Below are 19,812 nucleotides of genomic sequence, written 5' to 3'. Positions count from 1 at the left end.
TTTATCCATTCAGTGAATATTTTCTAGGCATCTGTACTGTACTGTTAAGTGCTAGGGGAAAAAATGAATCCTGCTCTAAAAGAAATCCCAGTCCAGTGTGGGAGACAGGGTAAGCGGGCAACTGCAACATAGGGTATTAAGTGCTGAAAGAATGCTAAGCATTGAGTGTTTTCGAGGTACATCAAAGGGCATCCTAACCTAGCGCTGGACGTCAGCTCAGCCAAGTCCCAATAAATTAGCCTCTATTACCACACATATTCCAAGAGTCAGGAAGCACAGGTTAGAAATTATTGCGCTAGTCTAAGCTCACTGGGGAAAGTTGCTTGCCAAAGTGAAGTACACTGCGAACTCTCAGTCTTCAAGTTATGAAGCAAAACCTATATTTGTTTCCTTAGGAAAAAACATGCTTGTTATGTTTACTCTTATTACTCTTTTATCTACGCATATTAGGTTAATTAATTAGTAGCCCTTCAAATGAATAATTGCACTATATTGCCATTTCTAGATGAAACTGAAAGATCATTTTCATCCATACCCAGATATAGCCAGAAATATACCATCTTGCATTCATTATCCTGTTTTTACGAACATAATTGGAGACATAATTGTATTTGTTTGTGAGGGTTTTTCTAATTAAAATTAGATACTGTGCATTTTATTCTCATCATACAAGTACTACCAAATTTGGAGATATGTAGTAAGCATTATAAAATGTTTGAAAAATTCAATCTATTAAACTTATTTTATTCTATAAATTCTTAATTGAAATGTCTTTAACATTTCTTATTTAGTGAGTCTAAATCCCATATTTTATGTCACTTGTGCTGCCACAGGCTTTATTTTCTACAAGACAACCTTATTTCTTAGGCCTAGGTTACGTGGAAAAACTTTTAAAGACAGAGAGAGAGAAGACTCTATGTAACATTAAACAAATTAAAATTCAAGAACTATATCAACTAATAGAAAATATGCTTTATCATCAGAACATCTAAAAACATGCATGCATTTCTTCATCAGGAACTTTATTCTTCCTAGGTATTGTGCCTGACAATATTCAGAGAGCTGTGAAATAGACTCAGTCAGAGATGTATTCATAACACAAAGTTGGACTAAGTGAATTCAAAGTTGGACTAAGTGAACAGTGTCACTCATCCCATTACCATCCTTAGATTCTGCTTTGCTCTCTCACTTGCTACTATTCAGTGGGGTCGACCAGATGCCTGATGAGCTCTAGCCTCATACTTAAGGGGGGTCTGTGTCCCTGTGAAGTAGATGGCTCCTGATGGTGAGCACAGTACTTCTTTCATGAAATTTTATGGAACTAGGCCACTAAAGTGATGCTGACATGCTGATTTTGGATAATTCAAGTTGTTTGTATTGACAGAAATGCCACACAAAATATTTTCTTTGCATGCCCTACGGGCATCCCTTTTCCACCCTGGAGAAGCTCACCTTTGAGTGGAAAACACAGTATATGTAAGGTAATAATTATTCTACAGTATATGCAAGGAAATAAATTATTCATAGTATTTTCACTATGTATCTTTAGGGACCCAGGGCAAGAAGAGACCAGCTCTACTTAGTGAAATTTGGCAGAAATCTGTGCATGATAGGCATGTCAACTGAGGCTTAAAGGATAGGCAAGAGTTGACCAGCTGAGATAAAGATAGTAAGAGGGTAGGTAAAAGGTAGGTAGTGGTGAGAAGTTATGCTCTAGAGTATAATGAGATGCTCACTAAAGGGTAAAACAGTAGTGGGAAGGTTAATAAAACATATTGGCAGGTCCCAACCTGGACTCTCTCTAGGCTGGAATCAGGAATTTGTGTTTTTAAGTATCATCTTTACCTAGCCCAATACACTCATGGTCACTTCTGGGAAAGAACATAGGATGATGGTGTTTCAAGCTAGGTGGAGAGATCACCTACTTATAAAGAAGTATTAATTTTACTAAGTTTCTTAATGTAAATCTTTGTCATATAAGAAATCCTCTTATATCTTTGTAAACTAAACTTTTTTAAGCATTTCAAATGTTCCAAGTCTTCAACTATACTCTGTGCTGCACAAGATAATATTAAAACAAAATTCTTGTTTATTTCTCTTAAAATGATTCATATGAACAAAAAATACATTGATTCATACATTAAGTTTTGTTTTTCTGCTTTTTCTCCCTTCTACTTCTCACCCAATTCTTAAGGCTTAAATAAAAACATGTTTTCAATGAGCAAATTTGTAAACAAAACTAAATTATGTTCCTACACAGAAAACTGAAATGAGTACTTTGCAACTGGTAAGCATCATACATTGATAGGCAGAAAATATATATATATATTATCAATCTAAATATAGGCAGAAAAAATATATATATATATTATAAATCTAAATATGTAGTTGCGACATGGAGGGGGAAAACACCCCAATTATTCTTATTTTCATCATAAAATTGATTCAAAAGAAAAACAATGCATTTGACAGAGCCATGCCTCAGTCCCTTATGCAATTCTGATCCTTAATAAAGGAGTACAGCCAAGCCTTTATGATAGACCATTTCCGCTACACAATCGTCCTTGTCCCTGAAATACAAGTTAAAAATCCCTCAAATACAGTTTCCTTTTCATTATTATAAGTGTAAGGTTGAGAAAAAGAAGAAAATAGTAAGAACTGTACTAACATCAGGGCAAAATTTTGAGATGTTCAAATGTGCTTTAACAAATGAATAGTCTATACTGAGATTTCATGGACAATACGTTTGAGAAGGAAAAGTAAATTAGAAATGAGAAAGAAGACATTTCAAGAAAGATAACTTATTTTAATGACTGTTTCTCCTCTTTTTCCATGGGTTTTAAGATCACAAAATATCCTACTAAATTACTGAATTAGAAGAACTACACTGACACTCAGAGTGCTTGGTGTTTCTTTCTAACCCTTGAGGACAGAGAACTGGTCCATATGTATTATCTCCAATAGTACTTGCCAAAGCAGTGGGCACATAGCAGGCCCTCAATAAGCATAAGGCATTATGTTTTTTTCTTTGAAAGAATATATGAAAGGCAAATGCATTTGCTTACTTTTACTCTTCATTCATCTGAACCTTGACTGTTTTCATTGCAACTTTATGCTTGAACTCCTAATCATTTGTTCTCATATGCAAATTTTCCATGTTATATTTTAGCATATATCTAAATGTTGTGTAATTTGATGATGCTTATTTTCCAAGATTTCCCTGAATCTTCAGAAGCAGAAATGAGTAACAACTTACCAGTTGTGAAGAGAAGTTTTCTAGGATCCTGAGAAAAAGGAAAAAAAAATTGACTGAAAAATAAAACACTGATAACATAAAATTCCGCAATGAGTCTGAGAGAGATAAGAGCCATGTATTAGGTATGTAAGAGACTGTTCTCCCAATGGAAATAAGACGCAATTGAATTTCATAATGTTTTTACAATGTCACAGGAGATTATAATACATACAAAACCCAATTCCAAGAAGTTTAGCTATCTGAAAAAGGAAGAATATTGGATGAAGAGTCAGAAGGCCTAGGCTTTCATCTTCATGGCCAGTTATAAGCTATTATAAGCTAGTGGCATTGGCCTGAAGCCCACCCTTTGACCATTTTGGGGCTCAATACCTTACCTATATTGTGGAAACGTTAATATATACTCTATCTACCACAACTGCCAAACTGCACCTAACAAGTGTCAAGACAGTGAGAATCAAAAATGATAAAATATGTAGGGGGGGTTGTACTGTGTAAATTCAGTACAGAGAATACTGAGAACTAAAATGTTTCAAAGGCTACTGTAAAAAGAAGTGATGATATTCAAATAAGGAAGACAGGTTCCTGCTACTCAGAAATATAACACATTAATATTGTTATTGTAGTATTTCCTTTAAACTACATTCTTGTGGTATAATGGACTGAAGTCAACTCCCTTTCTGTCTTCTGGAAAACTTTAGATCAATTCCCAGTAGAATATGGATTAATTTTTCATCCTAAGGGTGCCTAATATTGCACAACTTCTGAATTTCTTTCCTCATGCCTCCATTGAATCTGGGGTCAGGCCAGGCTATATACAAAGTAGGAAGCCATTTATATGATACAATTTTAGGGGTCTTGAACGAGGACCATTTGCCCAAGAATAGCTCCTCATCCAGTTTAGGTCAACTGAATTCTACCACTGATGTTAGAAACATGACTAAAGGCTAATCTAGAGTAACCTAATACATAAAAAATTAGTAAAAATACAAGATGGGCTGAACAAAGTGGTAATACCAGAAATATGAATAAATAACTATGGAAACTCAGAAGATGGAACAATTAATATTGCCAGGGAATGAAGATAGAATAGAAGAAGAGTAAGAGACAGTTTCACAGATGACAAGATGAGGCCAACTGAGCTAGGCCGTCAGGAATGCACCACCATCACAAACTGGAGGATGGAGGGGTCATTGGAGATGTGGAGAAGACAGAATGAAAGTACAGAACAGAACAATAAGGTGCATGTCATAAACCCATTATTTTTAAAGACAATTCACAGAAGAATATAACCGTTTATATATGCAATATCTGTGTGTGTGAGTGTGTGTTTGTGTATGTGTGTATTTTTTCATCTTCATCTAGTACATGGCCTGGTACCTACTAGGTACTCAAAAATATTTATTACAAGAAAGAAGAGAGGGAGGGGGAAAAAAGGAAGATATGAAGGAAGAAAAGGAAGGAAGGAAGGGGAAAAAAGGGAAAATGTAAATTAAAATGAGTTAGCATTTTTCATCCATCAGATCAGCAACGTTTTTTTACAAACAAGTGAAGTGTAGAAATAAGCATTCTGATAAAATTGGTAGAGTGTATCAACCGGTGAAGCTTTTTTGGAAGGTAATTTGTCCATCAAAACTAAAAATGTGCATAACTTTGAAACCAAAATTCTACTTCCATGAATCTGCCTAGCAGAAGTGTACAAAAAAATAAATTTATTGGCATGCAGTGCATGACAAAAACTTGGAATCAAGCTAAACATCTGTGAATAAGGAAAAGGCTAAAAATAAATTGTGGTATATTCATATGAAGAGGATGAGGTAGATGTATACTTTCTGATACAGCAAGCCACAATACATATATTTACAAATTGCTGAAGCATATATATCATAAAATACCACTCAAAATATCTTATAAGAAAACATAAAATCATTAACTGTGGCTAGTTTTGGAAGAGAAGCTTTTGCTTTTCATTTACTTGGGAGTTTTAAAATATTTTCCATTGAGCCTATATCTCTCTTAAAGTGAAATAAATTTAATAACTAGAAATCTTAAAATGACTAAAATATTGGAACATTAAACAAAAGTATATTGTAATAAAATGATAAGATTATTGTAGTTACTGAAGACATGAATTTAGAAAGCGAGAGAAGCAAAGAAGGAAAAGATAAAAAAGGAAACTGCATGGCGGGAGTAAGACACAAGTAACCCCACGTGATTTGGGCAGAGGAGGATAGAGGAATGAGAGAAGTGATGGGAGACAGGCGGAGATGGAAGCTCTGCTCTGAAATCATTACATGTGGAGAGCTTCCACCGGCATGCTAAGGAGCTAGACTTTTCCATGGTTCTTAATGCTAGGTACACTCTACAATCACTAGTGAGCTTTTTAAAAATACTAGTGCCTGGCCCTAACCCAGATCAATGAAATTACATTGGTGTTTTAAAAAATACTGGCATAGTTATGGGATTTATCCAGGGCTGCTTGTTATTTTGGTTTCGTGATCTATGTCTATGCTTGTTTGTTGTTACTTTGACCTTTGTTTTGTTTTGGGAGGGAGGTCAAGCACATGGTCACAGCAGTATTAATCTAGAGAACTCTGGTGATATGTAAGGGGAAGATGGAGAACAATCCATTAAGTCACTACCACACTTAGCAGAACAGGGTGGGGTTCTGATCACATGGGACCCTGAACATTTCGATGTTGATGCAATCCTGGCTTTGGGAATCAGAGGCAGCCTGAGGACATAATGAAAATGCCGAGCAACACACGCCTAACTAGGGCTGTGCGTGTGTTGTTCATTGGTCCAGCCCAGCACCCTGCACATATAATTTCATTTCATGGGTAGCTTCACATGGAGAAAAGCACCCCTAAGTTAGATACTGCCCACTATAGAATTCAGCTCAAGGTCACCTACTATAAGGATTAAACACAAAATAAAACAGAGTAAAGCACTAAAACTCAGTAATATTTTTAAGTCAAATCAACTGATGGTCCAGGATCCTCAAATAGTCAACCTTCTTTTCTGCCTTTTTTCCCCCAAGCACTGTGTGAGTTACTGAAGGATTTTTACCCTGTAATGGCACTGTCAACAGTCTCCACTGAGCGACAGGAATTGGACAAAAGCTGTTGGGAGGCAGAAGGCAGATCTGAGTGGCAACCTGCTGAACACTGCAGAATATAAAAAGTAGACCCTCTCCGAACTTTCATTTTCGGCGGGAGAGACTGTGAAATAGTAATTACCTATATTTTCTACTGAAAAGAATAAAACTCAACTTGACAAGTGCATTTTAAAAGCACTCAAAAGGAGCAGCAAGGTACAAATTTTCTGTGAAAATCACAGACCCTCATTAGTCATCTCACGACGAGTGAAAGGAAAATGAGAAGACAGAGACTACCCACCTCATCTCGGTATCTTGCTGCGTTCAGTTCAACGAAATCCTCACGGTAGTTCACTGAGAAGTTGAGGGCATTCACCAGGTGGGCGGCCACGTGCACACCTATAGAATCACACCAATCACTGGGATTTTCAGATATGCTCTATAAGAGGGAGTCAGTTCCTCTCCTTAAGTAAACACAGGGTCACAATTTGACAGCTATGGGCGCAATAAAATGTTCAATTAAAGGGGAAGTTTTAAAAGCACAATGAATCTTAATTATAGACAGTTTTAGTATGAGAAATCATGTAAAGAAACAGAACTTTCAAAGGCTGGAATAAAATAACCCTAGTAAGTCAAGAGTTAGAAACACACATACACACACTGGCACACATGCACACACGTATGTGTATAATAATATGGGAATTATTTATTCATTTAAGCAGCTCCTGAATACAGTAATCCCCCCTTATTCACTGTTTCACTTCCTGCAGCTTTAGTGACCTGTGGTCAACTGCAGTCTGAAAACATTAAGTGGAAAATTCCAGAAATAAACAGTTCATGAGTTTTAAATTGCATGCTGTTCTGAGTGTAATGAAATCTCCACCCATCCCATTCCATCCCACCCGGGATGTGAATCATCCCTCTGTCCAGCACATCCTACCCGTTGGTCACTCAGTAACTGGCTTGGTTATCAGATCAACTTTCCGGGGTATTGCAGTGCTTGTGATCAAGTCGTCCTGGTTTTACTTAATAATGGCCCCAAACTGCAAGAGTAGTGATACTGGCAATTCATTTATGCCAAAGGAAGCCATAAAGTCCTTGCTTTAAATGAAGAGGTGAAAGTTCTTGACTTAATAAGGAAAGGACAAAATTTCGTATGTTGAGGTTGCTAAGATCCTTGGTAAGAATGAATCGTCTATCCGGGAAAGTGGGAAGGAAAAAAGAAATTCGTGCTCACTTTGCTGTCACACCTCAAACTGCAACTCATGTTTAGTTAAGATGGAAAAGGCATTAAATTTGTACAATAAGATACTTTGAGTGAGAAGAGGGACCAGGTTCAAGTAACTTTTATTACAATTGTTATATTTTATCATTAGTAATTGTTGTTAGTCTCTAAGTGTGCCTAATTTATAAATTAAACTTTGTCACAGGTATGTTTGTATAGGAAAAAACAGTATATAGGATTCAGTACTGTCCTCAGTTTTAAGCATCCTCTGGGAGTCTTAGAAAGCATCCCCCCATGGATAAGGGGGAACCGCTGTACTGTAGATTTTCCACATCTTTCACTTCTCCCATAGTTCCAAACCTGTTATATATCTTGTATACTTCACTGACACTCAATCTAAAATATAGGCCCATGAAAAGGCTTTTAACCAGTTAACATTTTTCACAATCCACAGATTCAAGTCATAGTGTTTAAACCCAATAGCAAAAGTGTTGGTAACCACTTCATAGGACAAAAACTCAGAAAGATGATGACCAGCATTTAATAACCTACCTACAATGGCACAGTAATGAGTAGTCAACTGACTTAGAGATAAAAGTGTTAGGAAGTTATTAGAGAGTTGAAGACAAATTCATTTCGGCATGGTCAGGGAAAAGTAAATTATCTTGAGAAGCCTGGACAAGAAAGAAGCTAATGACATTTTGCACAGAAATGTAATACCCTCCTCCCTTCCCAACCTTTCCTTGTAGGTGAAATAAAGTTAACATTAACAGCACATTGTAATGTATGGGAAAGAACAATATTTAAGTAGTTAGAAAACCTGTTTTCTTGGCCACATTGCTTGCCTACTAATGCCTCAGTTTACTTCTCTGTAAAATGGTGATGACAGAAATAAGAGACTTAATGAGATAAGTGAACCTAAATTGCTTAGGAAACTATTACAATTTACACTGATATATGGAGTGTTGAGATTCAAAAGAAGACATGGCCTGGAAACTAGAAAATTCTATGACCCCTCCAACCTAACATACGAGATGTACATAGGTAAGCCAAGAGTTCCAAATTACACACAAAGACAAATGAAAGTGAGAGAGAAGGGCTAGAATGCTAAATAACCTAAAAGTTATTTAAAGGATTAAACTCCTGCCAGTGACCAAATTAGAGGAGGGAAAAGGGTCCCATAAAAAATGGACAGGGTTAGTGGGAAGCACCTACATAGCACAGGGAGATCAGCTCGGTGCTTTGTGACCACCTAGAGGGGTGGGATAGGGAGGGTGGGAGGCAGACGCGAGAGGGAGGGGGGATATGGGGATATATGCATACGTATAACTGATTCAGTTTGTTATACAGCAGAAACTAACACAACATTGTAAAGCAATTCTACTCCAATAAAGATGTTAAAAAGAAAAATGGACAGGAAACTGAAAGTGGGTTAACTAACAAGCAAGCACAGGGTGCCAAAGAAATAAACAAAGAGTGTCTAGGTGAGACTCAACTATGGCACAGATGTAAAACATTATAGAAGCAAAACTGTCTGTGTCCTATCACTTCAGCACTTCTAAAATCTATAGGAAAAAAACTCCTTCATTTTAAATGAAAGCTTGATATGTTCATTACATATTATATGGCTCAAAAGTGCAAGGGCATCCTTAGAGGAATTACCATTCTTTCTGAATTCTCCTGAAAAAAAGTCCTAGGTAACAGCTGTATGAGATACAGCCTTAAGGGATACATTCACCTTCTTTAAAAGGCTTTTTAGGTTAAAAGACTTCAGGGCTTCTAATTTTAGGCAAGAGAGAGAAAGCATTGCACTTTGCATGGATTTCCCCATTTAATTCTCATAACAAAACAATGAGGTAGGTAGAATCCTCTCTATTTTTTTTTTTTTTGGCTGCACCTCTCGGCTTGCAGGATCCCAGTTCCCCAACCAGGGTTCGAGCCCCGGGCCCCCTGCGGTGGAAGCATGGACTCCTAGCCACTGGACTGCCAGGGAATTCCCTCATCCCTATTTTACAGATAAGAAAACTAAGGTTAAGAAAGGTGACTTACCTAAAGTCAGACCCCTAGTGAGTGGCAGAAGGCAAACCGTCTGGAACACATACTCATTCATGGCAATACTCCACACTATCTGAGTCTTTCAGCTGTTCTCCAACTGAACAGAATATTTGGACACAACTACCATTTAGAACAAATCAAGTTATGAATGTGCCAGCGTTTCCCGATCCTCATCCATTTTGACCTTTCACTCTCTCGAGCTCTAATCCAACCCTAACCCTGACCACACCCTTGGTCCCCATCATATCCTGGACTCTTACTCCGTTCCTAGCCTTGAGCTATACTGGAGTCTTCAGCCCATCCCCGAGCCTCTCCCCATCTCTCACTTCCAGGGTGGGAACTACCAGTGGGAAGATGTTGAGGGATAAAACACTGGGAAGATGCCTGTTTCAACAATACTTGGCAATTTTTAAAAAGCTTAAAGTTTAATGATTTCTTGGCAATAGCTATACCGAAACACTTCTGATTCAAAATGGCCATACACACATATCCAGATCAAATGTCCCAAGTATCAAGACACCTATGTCCTATCAAATAATGAACAGATGAAAATGTCAGGTGCTATGCCACTGAGATAATTTACCCCTGAGGTTGTAAATTATAATAACTAATTCTATCCTAAGAACTTCATAGGCATGTTCTTACTTTAGTCTTAAACCCATGAGATAGGTGCTACTGTCGATCCATTTTACAGTTAACAACAAACTGAAGATCAGAGAGATGATGTCACTCGGTAAGGCAGAAGGGCGGCTGGGGATAGATCCTACAAAATCTGTCTCCAGAGTCCCTTCTGTACTTAATATGTTAATTAATTTCTGTTTCAAAAATTTGAAAAGTATCATATAAATGCTCAGGATAAATATTTATTTTAAAATGACTCTTAAAAAACCACAAGATTCTCACTTTATATTTTAACTTGGAATTGAGCAGGATAAATTTCCACAAATTTTGACATTTGCTTTTCTGCCCAAGTGTTAATATCAAAGAAACACTTAACAAATATAATTTTGATAGAATCATATTCTGTGAATGCACATTTCACATTCTAATTTTCACACATTTAAGTTTCTACCATATCACTACTTTTAGAGGTTAAAAACTTTTAATCACTTTCTTCCAATCTTTCTAAATGAAATTACTTACTTTTAGAAAATAATCATTACCAGCTTGGGGGCCAAACTTTGCACATTTATATATGTGTATATATATATATATATATATATATATAAAACACACCCATTTTCTATAGCACCACTAGATAAATACACAGAAGAGAAAATTAAATTATATAATAAGAAAACCATAAACAATAAAAATACCATTCATAAAATGTGCTATTCTAACATAATATTTAGTATCTTTTGGTTTTCTCACCTGAGAAAATACAGATAGTCACACCACAGGTTGTATGGAATGTTCTGCTTTTATCCAACAATCTTCTGGTTCTCCTGCTTGGAACCTAAATAAAAATCATTTAATATGATAAAAATGATGTAGCAAATAAGATATATGCATGAGTCTTTGTAAATATGGCAGAGGCTTATCAATTAAAAATTGGTGAGATGAAGTATACTATATTTAGTCAATGGAACACTCAAATCATTAAAGAGAATGTGAGAAGGCTTATTATTGATATGGAAACATACACAAGATATATTGTTAGGTAAAAAAAGTTATAACACATAAACTAAACTATGATCCTATATTGTTTAAAATTAATGACATTATGTATGTTAACATATTTGCAGGCATTTATCTCAAATAGTGGTTGTTCTGGCAGAGTAACATTTAGGGAAACCGTCACTGATTACTTTGCATATTTCTGGAACGTTTTAATTTTACAATATATACAATTTCCTTTTGTGGTCAAAAAATATGATTATTTTTAAATGAAGCAATTTTATCTACAGGTTTAAATGCCTGCTTGATCTTACACAAAAATAAAATACCTAGGTTTCACACTGGGGGATAATTCTTTAAGACATTAAATACTGAGAGACTTATGTGGGCACTTTTCATTTCCTGCCATTTATCTTCTCTTTCTTCACACCAAGCCAATGGCCAGCCACAGGGATCAAAACCTAGCATTTCGCAATAGTTGGCAACCTACAGAAAGAGTTATTTCCACAAATTACTGCATTAAAAGCAAAGAGTTTCTAAATATAATTACGTGAAAAGGTTGAGAAGTTTTACCACAGTAAATCCACTCACATGAACTTCACAGAACATCAAAATGACCTCACGTTAACAACTCCTTTTAAAATATCAGTATCGATCCAGCAGTGCCTAACTAGCTTACTGAAGAAAGGAATAAACACACATACAGCGCACAAACACACACACACACACACACACACACACACACGAGGATAAGAGAAAACAAAAAACAATTTCAGATGAATTTTAACTTTCAAAGGGCTTTTCTGTTTTCTTAAATCCTTTGTTTTATACTAAATATCATATATGACATCACATCTTAATCAAGAAATCTATTTCAAGCCTTTTACATAGCTCAAAACAGGTATGTGTTTTAAGAAACTAACACCAATACCAGCAGTCATCCTATATATTAATCAAAGTCCACACAGCTCTAGTTTGCTCACTTGAATTTAATTAAATGAAACTACAAGCTCTCAGTGAAGAATGAGAAGGAGCTCAGAACTGGGGCTGATCTCCGCTCTACCATTCACTAGTCTCAAGGTCATGGTCAAGTTACTTAAACTCCCTAGGCTTCAGTTTCTTCATCTGCAGTACCCACAGAATCATGTGAGGATTCACAAGGATTCAATATATGTGAATTTTATAGATGTTAGCACAGTGCCTGATACTCTGTTATCCTCTGCCCTTATCTACTGTTGTAGAAGAGCTCACTGATCACCTTGACATGTGACGTGGTTTTTACTATCATCTTTGAAGAAATCACTCCAGCAGAAAGTCAGACCATGCAAACTAAGTAGGACTAACATGCCACTTTTACACTTGATTTCTATGCTGGAATCAGTGACGGATTTTTTTCTTACCTTCTGGGATCCTCGAAGGTAAGCCAGGAGCGTCCGGCACATGGGTAAGAGGATAAGGCTGCAGTTGAGGTTAAGAACTGATGCGGAGGCTCTGCTTAGACACAATCCTAGCTGAACGAATAAGGCAAGGGGCAAAACACAGTCAAGGACAAAAGTAAACTACAAGCATGCTGCAGACCTCACCCTGCAGGACTGTGGCAAGTGCCAACTCCTTCAAGAGACCTCAATAACCCTCCACTTTCTCTCTCACCAAAAGAGAAACCAGTCTCTTTCTGCTCAGCACTGCCATAAAACTTAGCCTCCTCTCATTTCTACTAGTGTTCCAATCACCTCACTACATTGTTTCAGTGCAAGGTCAATTTCTTATTGTACCCACACTGGACTGTTCCGGGTGTTAAGAGCCCTAGAGAGCTTCAGTATATTCTGTACCTCCACACAGGTGCAGCGTTGAATCCTTTGTTCACTGGTAGGGTACCAAGAATTTAAAACAAAGGTTTTTCATTTGTGTTCTCTCTAGAACACTCTGAGCCTCCCCACAACTCCCTTCCACACCAGCACCCACCTTTAAGCTCTTCACTTTACTGACTCTACCCATCTTTCAGGGTTCATCTTAAGCACTCCTCCTCTAAAGTTCTCCCCTGACCCATAAAGGTGTGGTGCATATATACAATGGAATATTACCCAGCCATAAAAAATGAAATAATGCCATTTGTATCAACGTGGATGGACCTAGATATTATCACACTAAGTGAAGTAAGTCAGAAGGAGAAAGACAAATACCCTATGATATCACTTATATGTGGAATCTAAAATATGACACAAATGAAATTATCTACGAAACAGAAAGGGACTAACAGACAGAAAACAGACTTGTGGTTGCCAAGGCGGAGAGGAGTGGGCGAGGGATGGATTGGGAGTTTGGGACTTGCAGATGCAAACTATTGTATATAGAATGGGTAAACAACAAGGTCCTACTGTATAGCACAGGGAACTATATTCAGTATCCTATAATAAAAAATAATGGAAAGGAAGATGAAAAAGAATACATATATATGTATAACATATATGCATAACAGAATCACTTTGCTGTACAGAAGAAATTAACACAACATTGTAAATCAACTAACAAAATAAATTAATAAGTTCTTCCCCAACCCAAAACCAAGAGAGATCCCAGATCAGCTGTGCCTCATACAAAGCTGATCATAATCATATTGTACAACATATTTTTCAAAGTATCAGCCCCCTTGGTATGATCCAATACTTTTGGCAACTAATTTTAAATCAAATTCTTGCTAGATTGACATCTACTGTTGTCTGGTACATTCTTCATATGATGAATGTATCACGCAAAAACAAGAGATGGGGTCATATCTGTGCACTTGTCCTGAAATAAACACAAAACTACTTTATGTTAAGGATATCAACTAAGAAACAGGTGTAAGTCAGATGCTTTTCTTATCTTAAAATTGTTCATGCCCCTGAGATTCCCAGCTTAACTCTTGGCAAAATAGCAACTCTGTTACACAGTGTTTATTGTCAGCATACGAACTATTATTCCTGAAAGGGAGACGGAGTAATAACTCATGTCAGGAAAGCCATAATTTTCATTGAGTTATATAAAAAGTAATTGATATTTCCAGTTAGACCATTTCTACACCACGAATTTGAACACCTCAGGGATACAGTTCAATGAGTATACCAGTCAGTAGACAAGTAGAAATAATCCTTACTGGACTATCTAAAAAAATGTTAAGTATAATTTTCTCACCTCAATGAGCAAAATTAATATCATTTCAAAGTGATAGGTTTTGCTGTTTAGGCCTCCAGAGAAGGAATAATTATATCTTTTTGATATGGCATCTGAATGTAACCAGAAAATTTTAGCTCGAGGGATTTTGGATAATAATTTTATCTGTAATTTTAATGTACTAAGACAATAACTCACTTAAAATATATCAGCTAACTTCTACCATATACGTTCAGGACTTAAGAGCTACAAATAAATTATCCAAATTATCTTTGCAGTTTAGTGCTTTAAAGAGCATTCCTATATTTTTGCATTTTCTAACCATTTATTGCATGTCTGGAAGTGTTTTATTGCTGTGCTTACATTAACTCATACAGTAATTTAATTCAACGTGGCTTTAAGTGTCCTGTTAGGATGAATGGAGTTTATTTTGGCATTCCACTTCTTCCTTATGATGCTGCAAAATCTTACTGGAAATTTTACCAAGGACTCATCTCCTCATGTATATTTATTCCTGAATATATTTAGCTCTTTAAACCAAGATGAAAAATTCTTTTTATTAAGTTATCAGAGTACAAAACTCCCTCATTCAGAAGCAGTCAAGAGGGTAAGGAAACGGAGACAGATCTCAGTTAAGTGACAAAATCATAGGAAACCATTTTATCTACTTACTAGATGGGTAATAGTCTACAGCTAAGATTTGTTTTATTTAGTCATTATTAATTCATGACCTTCATAAGAATCAGCTACTTCAAATGTTCACTAAAAAGAAATGACTGCCTACGTTATGTGCCCAGCCCATTCTATGTGGATGACGTGTTCTACCATTCCTAGAGAGCTCAACCTGCTACTCTAGTTTTCAAATCTCATTCACGTTAGTTATCACTAGATGGCAGCGTTACTTTCACATCTTACCTGTGAAGGTCTCAAACATAATTAACTGAAAATTCCAAGCGTAATTTTTTTAAACTATAAATATATTTTAGATGAATATGTATAAATAATACACAGTTTGGTCCTTGCTATGGACTGAATGTTTGCGTTCCCCCAAATTCATATGTTGAAACCCTAACATGATGGTATTTGGAGGTGGAGCCTTTGGGAGGTAATTAGGTTAAGATAAGATCGTAAGAGTAGAGCCCCATGATGGGATTAGCACCCTTATTAAGAAGAGGAAGAGACCAGAGCTCGCTCTCTCTCCTCCACGTGAGGATACAGCAAGAAGGCAGCCATCTGCAAACCAGGAAAAGGGCTCTCAACAGACACCAACTCTGCTGGCACCTTGATTTTGGACTTCCCAGCCCCCAAAACCGAAAGAAATAAATGTTCGTTGTTTAACCCACCCAGTCTATGGTATTTTGTTGTAGCAGCTTGAACTAAGACAGTCCTATAAGAAAGTATGCCATTTGAAGCAAGTTATAAAAGAATGTAATATCTGGGTATAACAAGTGCATGGTCATTTTCTTAAAATCTCAAACACTTTTTTTTTTTTTTTTTAATCTTAAATCTGTTACCTAATAACTATTCTTCTTGGGCTAGTTAACTGTCCTTATCTGTAAAGTTGAGAGGAATAAAATTTTCTTATCCATAAAATTAATATAATATAATATGATATGGTATAATAATCCTAGCTTGCAAGACTTTTGTGAAAAGCAAAACTGGTCTAAAAAATGCAAGCACTACATAAAATTAATTTATTGATTAGGGTCACTGTATCACATCCTTTCTCTAAATGGTCTCTTCTGTGCTTCCATAGTAAGTGTTATCTATTCCACTTACATTATTCATTCAAGATATATTTATTATGATATGCACATATCACAAGGCACCAGGAGTTCAATAGTGAACTAAAAACAAAAAATGCCTTCTTCCTTAGGATGTTATATTTTGGTAGGGGAAACAGATATTAATCAAATAGCTACATAATCAAACATATATTGTAACCAATACACAGTGACCAATGCTGTGAATGAGAAATACAGAGTATGAGCGTGCCTAACAGGAAATGCAATCTAAATAGGAAGGTCAGGAAGGCTTCCTTGATAAGTGAAAAGTGAACTGAGATCTAGAGCGTGAGCAGAAGTCATCTAGGAATGAGAAGGACATTTGTGCAGAAAAAACCAGCATGAGAATGGATGTGTGGCAAATGGGAGCATGGTGTATACACGAGAAATTAATAGTAGGCCAATATGGCTGGATTGGAAGTGAAGGAGGGTACAACATAAAACCAGAAAAGCAGGTAGGGCTAGACCTTGATGGACTTTGTAGGTCATATTAAGAATGTGCATCTTTATCCTAAAGTCAATGCAGAGCATTGTGTTTTGGGAAGGGAGGTGGTAAGGAGCGATTAGTATCTGGTAATGATAACTCTGAATGAAGTGTGGAGAACAAATCGGAAGGACATAATTTGGGCAATGACAGTACTTTGTGTAGTTAATCATCACAGAAGTGAAATTGTGTTTGAGACGGGGACTACATTTTATGGTAATTATATCTGAGCCTTACATATAGAAGGGATTCAGTTTCAACTAAATATTTATTTATCAGTACATTTATTTTGCTAAATAATTTCCTAAAACATATACATCTAAGATTGGAGAACTAAAAGGGTCTAACCCACATCCCACCATCCACCCAGTGACTAACCTCCTCTATGACACCTGACCAAAGGTGACCCACCCTCTGCTGAATGTGTCCAGAGACAGCAGACTGTTCTACTGCCAAGAACTTCTATTTTGTTTTCTTACACTTACATGAAATCTGTGTCTCTATAACTTCTACCCACCAGGCTACTCTGGATAACAATATTCCTAAATAGACATTAAAAAACTGAAGGTAAAAGTAGGATGGTTTCCTAGCTCAATCTTGTTTTCTTCAGGCTAAACACAATTCTTTAGGCCTCTAAAATTCTTGATATACATTTAAGACTCCCTCATCATCTCAGTGACCTTTCCCCATTCACCAGAATTCAGTACTTAAGATCATGCTCTCCCTCACCAAGGACACGGTCCAAGGCCTGCTGATTCTAAGACCTGCTGATTCTAAGACCTGCTGATTCTAAGACAGTGTTATATTGTGGGGCAACCATGCGGCATAATGGCTCATCTTGTGTTTACAACAATTTTCTCACATGACTTGCTATCAAGCAACAAAGAAACGGAGGTGTGAGAGAGCAGGTACATAAATGTAGGAATTTATTGGTGTCAGCCCATTATGTTATATTGGGTGTGAATGCTGTATTTTGATATTTTTCCTTCCCAATTTTACCTTAGCTGAAAATTTTACAAATTCACGTTTCCTCATCTTCTTCCAAGTTCTTGACAAAGCTATTAAATTGTAACAAAATTCTGTTGAAATAGTTGACTCTAGAGAGGACTTGAAAACTACCTTTTCTGGTAAATTAACTTTCAAATGAACATTTTGCTCTCAGCTGGGAATTTTCTCAGCAATTTTAGGGAAATATAAAATGACATTCTACATGTAAATATCTATGCAAAACTGGTATTCAAAGGGATTTGAAAAGGCCAGAGTAGTATTAATAGTAAGCTTTAATAATTGGTCCATTTTCTAGCTACCTCTTGGTGGGTCAACAATTAGTCATTTCCAGGAAAAAATAAAAATAAATATTACCATAGAGGTTTATTAAAGAGTTTATATTCTGATTTGGCATTTTATGTTTGTCAAAAAGTATGTAAATTTGTATTCATTAAGGTCAATTTTATTGACTCTTTTCCTCCAAGGAAATATTTTTAATCAAACCAAATAAAGCCAATACAACACCTAATTCTTACATATTTTATAATCATAGAACTTAGCTCTTTCATGGGGCCTTACATATCATCCAGGCCAACGTTTTTGCCTCTATTTGCACTGTTAGTTCGTAAAGACACAAAGCACTAGAACCCAGGCCTCCGTTTATCCTCGCTGTTACTTCCCTGAGAACAGAACAGGACAGGTCACTCTCCAGAAAAGAGATGTGAATTCAGATGCCTTGTATAACTCTTTCCAAACCATAATACTTTCTTACTCTTTCAATTGCTTAGCCTCTTATCCAACCAGTAGGTTTTCCTGTCATTTTGTGTAAATCTTTATCTAAGATTTCCATAATCTAACTACACATTGAAATCACTTGATGGACTATTTAAAAATAAACATATCTCTGTTGTACCACCTGAAATTCTGATTCCTTAGATCTGGAGTGGGGCCCTCAGGAGGTACAAGCAGGCTTGGCAATCACTGTTTTAGAATCCACTTTGAAGTCAGACAAACCAGAGTTTTAAGCACTTTTATTAGCTGTGCGGCCTTAGGTAATTTTCTTACCCTTTCTGTCTCATTTTCCTCATCTATAAAATGAAAATAATCACCCCGAAGGGTAATGGTATTCAATGAACATATAGATACTAAGTGTAGTACCCAGCATATAGTAAGAAGTAAATAGAAGCTATCATCCTGGTCCCTGGCCATCCACAAATTAGGTCTAGTTACAGAATTTAAATGTTCTTATGGCATAGTTTCCTGAAAATCACTCTTTCCAAGCCTGTCTTTTCATCCTCAGCTCTCGTTATAGTTGGAGCTATGGGAGCTGAGCTTTATTCCACTCAACTGTATCTAAAGAAGTCAAAGAGAGTTCTAGGTAACTAGTAGGTGTGCAATAAGTACATGGCGGATGATGAATGAGTGAGCCTCTGAGAGGATCCTTCAATGCCCTCATTTTGGAAATAAAGGAAAAAAGAATCAAAACCAAAAGTGATTACCCAAGAGATCTGGTTAACATCCAGGACCAGAGCACAGGACCTGCTCTTTCCTGCACACCACATCTCCCAGGATACCAACTCTACCTCCACGCCCCCAGCACCCACCCTTCTAGAGACTGGGATCAACTGTATGGAACTGAGCAACACCCAGGTTGAAGGAAACCCTCGTGGCCACTGTAGCTCTCTGATAAGACTGGATAAGTCATCTAGTCCAACCTTCTTTTCGATCCAACTTGTATCAGAAGCCTGTAAATAAGCCAAATTGATGACACCATAAGGCCAGTCAACTATACTTTTCTATTATATGACTCAGTTCAGCTCCTGGATGCATTACCCAGACCAGCTATTCCAAGCTTTCCCTGCGTATCTCAGTTGCCTACCCACAGCTCGTGCTGTGGCCATTACTTCGCTTTGTGATGGCTTTCCACCTCTTCCACCCACTTCCGTGCTAACTCCCAGATGAACTCTTTATTATTCTTCAAGTCTCAGCCCAGGGTCATTTTCTCTCCTAGGCCTTGCTAGGGTCACACCCCCGACAGTATCCTCATTTACACCTCCACATTTTTCCCTTTTTCAAATACCCTGAAAAATTTGGAGCATCCTTCTCAAAGCTTCCCTTCTGCCTTTCACCATATCTCCTCTGGAACACTTAACCCAC

At 36.8% G+C, this 19,812-nt stretch overlaps 1 protein-coding gene across 3 annotated transcripts in view; it reads right to left on the bottom strand.

Annotated features, from left to right (window-relative positions):
* The window catches only part of NOX4 (NADPH oxidase 4), a 143,543-nt gene that overhangs the window by 106,005 nt on the left and 17,726 nt on the right, over positions 1–19,812 (bottom strand). For 2 of the 3 annotated variants that reach the window (XM_068556666.1, XM_068556667.1), the window contains exons 3-6: positions 12,651–12,761; positions 11,005–11,089; positions 6,652–6,749; positions 3,257–3,284 (exon numbers count right to left, since the gene is read on the bottom strand). In XM_068556666.1, the coding sequence (XP_068412767.1) occupies positions 3,257–3,284; positions 6,652–6,749; positions 11,005–11,089; positions 12,651–12,761 (322 nt within the window). The remainder of the gene's footprint in view (positions 1–3,256; positions 3,285–6,651; positions 6,750–11,004; positions 11,090–12,650; positions 12,762–19,812) is intronic. The other variant, XM_068556668.1, reaches the window with a different exon arrangement.

This window comes from Eschrichtius robustus, chromosome 11, assembly GCF_028021215.1.
Source record: "Eschrichtius robustus isolate mEscRob2 chromosome 11, mEscRob2.pri, whole genome shotgun sequence".
NCBI classification, from domain to species: Eukaryota; Metazoa; Chordata; class Mammalia; order Artiodactyla; family Eschrichtiidae; genus Eschrichtius; species Eschrichtius robustus.
The sequence above is the reverse complement of the archived record's forward strand: the minus strand, read 5'-3'. Positions and strand labels throughout refer to the sequence as shown.